The sequence below is a fragment of the Coregonus clupeaformis genome, chromosome 14 (assembly GCF_020615455.1).
Source record: "Coregonus clupeaformis isolate EN_2021a chromosome 14, ASM2061545v1, whole genome shotgun sequence".
NCBI lineage: Eukaryota > Metazoa > Chordata > Actinopteri > Salmoniformes > Salmonidae > Coregonus > Coregonus clupeaformis.
The window spans coordinates 26,525,152-26,531,151 of NC_059205.1; the positions used below are offsets into that span (position 1 = coordinate 26,525,152).

General features: G+C 41.1%; 1 protein-coding gene across 1 annotated transcript; it reads left to right on the forward strand.

Moving 5' to 3' along the window:
• The first annotated feature begins 776 nt into the window (after positions 1-776).
• On the forward strand, positions 777-4,913 carry LOC123480966 (zinc finger protein 572-like). The gene is made up of 4 exons (XM_041896471.1): positions 777-1,107; positions 1,203-1,324; positions 2,821-2,935; positions 3,156-4,913. The coding sequence occupies exons 1-4, from the start codon at positions 894-896 to the stop codon at positions 4,223-4,225; spliced, it is 1,521 nt and encodes a 506-aa protein (XP_041752405.1). The 5' UTR covers positions 777-893; the 3' UTR covers positions 4,226-4,913.
• Positions 4,914-6,000: the final 1,087 nt, after the last annotated feature.

Sequence of the window (6,000 nt, forward strand, 5' to 3'; positions counted from 1 at the left end):
ACAACATATAAAGACATATTCGCTAACCAGAAGAGCCACTTGTCTGATAAACATATATATTTTTTCAATTAGGTCCAATCGGGTCTGGTCTAGGACAGGTTGGTTGTAGTCGGGTCCGTTCAGGATTGGGTTTGATTGTTCTCGGGTCCATCGGGGTCCCCCCTTTTTTAATGATCAGGTCCGTTCGGGTTCAAATTTGGAGCATGTAGCATGCAATAGTTACTTGAAATATATAATGAAATTAAGTTTACATGAAACTAGTTTATCGTCGTTGTTCCCTAATAACTGTGTGTCAAATAAGTATATTGCTTGTTCTATCCTTTAATAAATACCATACCACATTTTCAGAATGGTTTTATTAGGTTGTGTTGATGAGAATGGACATGACAATATTTGATCATATATAAACCATGAGTGTTTGTGAATGGTTGAAGAAAGTGGATTTGTATTTTACATTTGACCACAGTGCATTATGCATCTATAGCCTTTTATGCATAATAACCATGTGAGCCACGGCATTGCACTACACTCTCCCTCCCATACATGTAGCCATATCTATTGACTAAAAAGAGATATGCTTTATTCAGATCGTAAAACGTCATTTTTTTGGTCAATAGATATGGCTACCCTACAGGCAGACTAGAATACACCCTGGAGAATAGACACTGGTATTTGCCTGGAAGTTGCTAAAACTACCACATTTTCAAGGGCTGTTGCGGTCTCATATTTACGGTAATAAATATTTACGTCACGAGTTGAACGGAAGTGTGATTGCATTTGCGCACGCATCTCCCACTTGAAACGTTGTTGCCATTTATCATCATCTACGAATTGTTTATTGCACTTTTTACTAAAACACAGAGAATACATATCTGTAATTTGGGCTGGACAAGATGGCAAGCTGCAATTTTCAGGAGCAGTTGGTATCCATTATGGAGGTATTAGCTAAAGCAGCTGTAGCAGAAATAAACAAACGTGTTGATGATAGCTGTGCAGTTATACGTTTGGAAATGACCCAAAGCCAGCGAGATATTGATGTACTGAAAAGAAAGTGTCAGATGATGGAGAGCGAGCTGAAGAAGACACGAGGACGAGTCAGAAGAAAAGGTAGTAGATGTGTTATTGATGATAACTTGATTGCATATTGAAAGCCCAAATGTGTGAATAGCCCTAATATTTGACCGAATACAATTATTTTCCAGTTTTTTACCCAATGGCATCAGAGAGATCTTCATATCCAGTCAAGATTGTTTTGAACAAGCAGAGCAATAGCTCACAGTGGAGAGACGGAGAGATGGCTGTTGGAGAGGACTCTCAACCCCAGGTGTGATACATCACCTTTTACAATTACAAAGATCTGATGTCCTCTTGGATCAATTCTGTTATTGGAATATTTACCGTTTTTGTGTGATTCATTAGTATTGCAATGAAACCAGCAGGGAGTATGGCTCGAACCCTCAACCTTCTGGCCAGAAGCCCTGCGAGCCAATCGACTGTGCCACAAAAGCATACTCCAGTGGCAGAGTCGAGATTCGCTCTTATAAACAAGATCCGCTCTCCTAAATGCAACAAAAGTCCAACTTTGGGAGGGTCTCTAAATAATGCTAATTTAACCATTCTCCTATTTGTTTAAAATGTAGTGGTAAATATGTTTTACAGTGGTAAATATTAAAATAAAAGCTTCCAAATGAAACAAACATCCCCACCTTTCTGTCATGGTTTAAACCATTTATTTATATGTGGCTGTGCTGTCCACTCAGTAGTGCTAAATTTCGACCTCAGCTGAGCTCCCTTATGTATAGATTTTCCTTTGTACTTCCTCATTTTCGCCATTTGTTTGCCATGCGTCCTTGATAAATAGCCTTTATTCCAATGCTTTAGATTTATCTGTTGATTTGTCATTGTTTGCTTTTGATAGTCAGCTGTTTAGAGCGCTCATCGTTTAGTTTTTCAGGTGCGCATGGGTGTTCTCCGTGCCATCTGTGGCCAGAAGTAGTAGACCATTTATTTAGCTTTATTTTCTATCAATATTTGTTTTCTTTTCTGGATCAGCAGATGATGGTCGACAATATCACTAGACAACAGCTAGACACCAATGTGCATCCAATCCATCCAACAAGTAGGCTATACGTTAATGACAGTAGGCCTATAAGGTGCCTCTTTTGGTTATTAGAGGTTAACGTTTGGTTAGAAGCATTTGATTTTGCAATGGCATAGGCCTACATTATTTTGGAGTTGTGTGCCCATTAGAAATGTTTTCATAAATGTCATTAATGTAAACAAAGAAAGGTAGTGTTTTATGTCAAATGATCTGTGAAGACTCCAAGCGTTAACTCATGAATTATGGACAACTCATGAACTAGGGTGTAAAACATGTTTTGATTCAACTCATGACATGATTGCCATTGATTAGGCCTACATTAATTGATGCGTCCTGCTGACAAATGTACCTTTTTTGTAGCCTGAAAAGTCATTGTACCATATATATATTTTTTTACACTCAATAGATACCCCCCAAATGTCATGGTGTAATTTACACTCTGGTCGCTACATTACCAGTTACCAATGTAATGACCTTGATAGATCATAAATGAGAGAACGTTAACAACAGTTCTCGTATTGAACGGTTTATTGACCCAGACATCACACAAGCTACTTTCTGGCTGTAGCCTATGCCAAGTAAATTGGATAAAATAACAGGTAGCTATCCAACTTACTTTCTGGACATGAAAAGAGCCTGCTTATAAACCAAGGTCACTGCAGTATGAAAAGGGTTAGCTATTGTGTGTCCAGAGTAATAACCTCAGTCTCCTGTTACAGCCTACAGATGTGGAGCAGAGAGCGGAGACTGAACCCATACTGATCAAAGATGAGGAGACAGCAGAGGATGTGTGGAAGACTGACCCTCAGGAAGAGCTCAGGATCACTGGAGAGGGTGGGTGCTGACATAAGGGGTACTGCTCTGTCTGTCTATGGAAGACTTTGTGTGTGTGGTGGTATGCACGTTCCAAATTGCTAGTTGGCGTTGGGTGTTTTCTGTTCTGGGCTGGCATATGGAGCGCACGTACACACAAAGTCAGTTCTAAAGCAGTCATGTTTTGCAACTGTTACGGGTCTTTTGTAATGTTTCTTTCATGTTTATCCCAAATCTTTAGAGTCTGGTTCCAAGCCTGGGCAACCACCATCCTTTGAGCAACGGCACTGTGATGAGGACTTCATCACACAACCCAACATATCTCCTGAAGACTCAGTGGAACATTATCCCAATTATCATGGTCCAGAGGAACCAGGCACACCCCGGCTCACGTCTACAGAGAAATCAAAGGTGTTCAACCCAGAGCAGCACCAGCCAGCCGAGGACGAGGACTCACTAGAGCTAGTGATGGTGAAGGATGAGAAAAAGGAGGAGCTGGATCTGACCACAGCCCTGGCAGGACCTGACCAGTTTGTCATGGATGAGACTGATCGGCAGCTGTGGACCTCTGTGGATCCAGGCAGAGACACTGACCCTGATGGCCACCCAGATTTCTCCTTTCATGCGATAGAGGAGTACTCTCAGAATAAATCAATTTTCCCATCTCATAGTGGGCTGCCATCCATTCCTACTATGACAGATGATGGAGGGCCATCGTTTCACTCCTCTATAGGGAAACCACATGCTAACATGTTCAGTGCAGCAGCACACATGAAAAGACATGTCAGGACATTGGCTGATGAGACTAGACAACAGATGCCAGACAGACAGAGCAGCGAGAGGCTGAACTCAAATAATGACGGAAATAATTTATCTCTACAGTCAAGGCAGCATCAGTACAGGGCTTCAGAAGCAACAGTGAGAATGAGTGAGTGCATGACAGGGTCAAACATGGCCACCACCTCCACCTTCTCTGGATACAGCCTGAGTCGCAGTAGTTTTAACATGGTGAAGAGAATGAGGACTCAGTGGAGATCAGGCGGCACCACCGGAGAAAAACCGTACACCTGCGAACAGTGTGGCAGGAATTTCACCAAGCAGTACAATCTGATCAGACATGCTGTGGTCCACAGCGGGGAGAAGCCCTATGAGTGCACACAATGTGGGAAATGCTTCACCCAGCGCTCCAGTATGAAGTCACATCAGAGAACTCACATAGGAGAAAGTCCAGTGTCTCAAAATGTGGTACACGCATACCCTGGGGATCCACATACAAGTTTAATGTTGTCTCAGGCCAGATGGAACAAATAAAACATAATTGCATAGTTTTTCTGTACCACTTTCTTTGTGAAAATGTGGTACAGAAGGTATTTTGAGACATTTTGACAAGCTTTTCCTCCTAATTGATTTGTGAAATGGTTTTCATGTTTGACTGTTGACGGCTCCTCACATTCATTTTACTATTTATTTACAACTGGTAAGAAAAATATCATAAAAACCATGTATTTAAATAAGGAGTCAATCTGCATTTTAGATAAAGAACACACACTGAGTAACACCTTCCTAAAGTGGATGAAACATTAATAAGGGTCAGTCTATGTCAGAAAGAAAGAACAGGTATTCATAATGTTTTGTACACTGTATATAGGAACCATTTAGTATATGTTGTCTAGTTAGTGTTTGTCTATCTGGGATTTCACTTCTTGGCACAAGGGACAGTATCATATCAAATCAGGTTAATAACTTAACTCTGCTTAAAATGTTACGTTATGTTAACTCAACTAGGCAATCAAATATGTGTTTCAGTGTATTAGCTCACATCTTACATGTATGTTCATACAACTTTACATTTGACATCTGGAAATTACACTTTTACTGTACATTGTCTAAACTGACACTACACCTGTACTGTATAAAACTGGTAATCTGAATCAAAGATCATTAGATACCATAGATGGCTAAATCGATAAGATAAATAAATATGATTGGTAGTTTGAAAGATTTACTGGTTCATTGATTTGCCAGTCAACAGAGGCAGAGATAACAGGGGAGATATACAGAGAGAGAAAAGGAGAGACTCAGGAAGTCAACAGGGGAAGTTTAGTGATTTCTTGTGTCATCACTTGCTGATGCTTGGTAATGCCGGTGCAGAGTGAAGATAGGAACAATCGTAACTCTCTTTCTTACTTTTTCATATTATTGTTTATACTTCTAAGTAACCCCGAAACTGGAGAGGAGTAATAGTGACAGTGTGTTAGGTAGGGGTGGGATGGTAGGGGTCAGGGGTCAGGGGGGGTGGAGAGGTGGGGTCAGGCGCAGAGGTTTCATGTTCTACGACAGGCCTGCAGTCACAACGTACAGTTAAATTGACTTCCACTGCAATGAGAGGGCCACAATGGCCAGGAGAGGCAGGGAGGAGAGGGCGTCTATCAGTCACAGAGAACAGCCAGAGCCGTGGTTTGGGGTGTCATCAACATAGGAAGACTAGGCGTGATTGAATTTGATGTGTCCCCAGATCATGGCACAGAGGGAGACTGGGAGTGTTGGGGTGAAGGGTGTGTCCTGTTTATTTTGTGAATAAAGATAGGGGGAAGTAAAGAGAGTGATGATTGCTGTAGATTGTGAGCACTGCACAGTTTGATTTTAAGTGATCACATTAAGTGTTGTGTTGGTGTATGCATATTGAGAAGGTGATTTTTCTGGTTTCTTACTTTACAGTGCCACAAACACAACACAAGACAGCATGACCCAGCAGAACATTTCAGAACACAGCTCAGTATAGCACAGTAAAGCAAGGCACTTCACAGAGTGAATCAATAAAGCATAAATTGCAATGAAGAAAAGAACAGTGTAGAATACTAACAGCACATTGTAATTGTATATGAAATACTCATGATCACGTTACCATTGACCAATTTATACAGAAAATACAATGAGTGTACAAAACATTAAGAACACCTTCCTAATATTGAGTTGCACCCCCTTTTGCCCCCAACAGCCTCAATTCGCTGGAGCATGGACTCTACAAGGTGTTAAAAGCATTCCACAAGGATGCTGGCCCATGTTGACTCAAATGCATCCCAAAG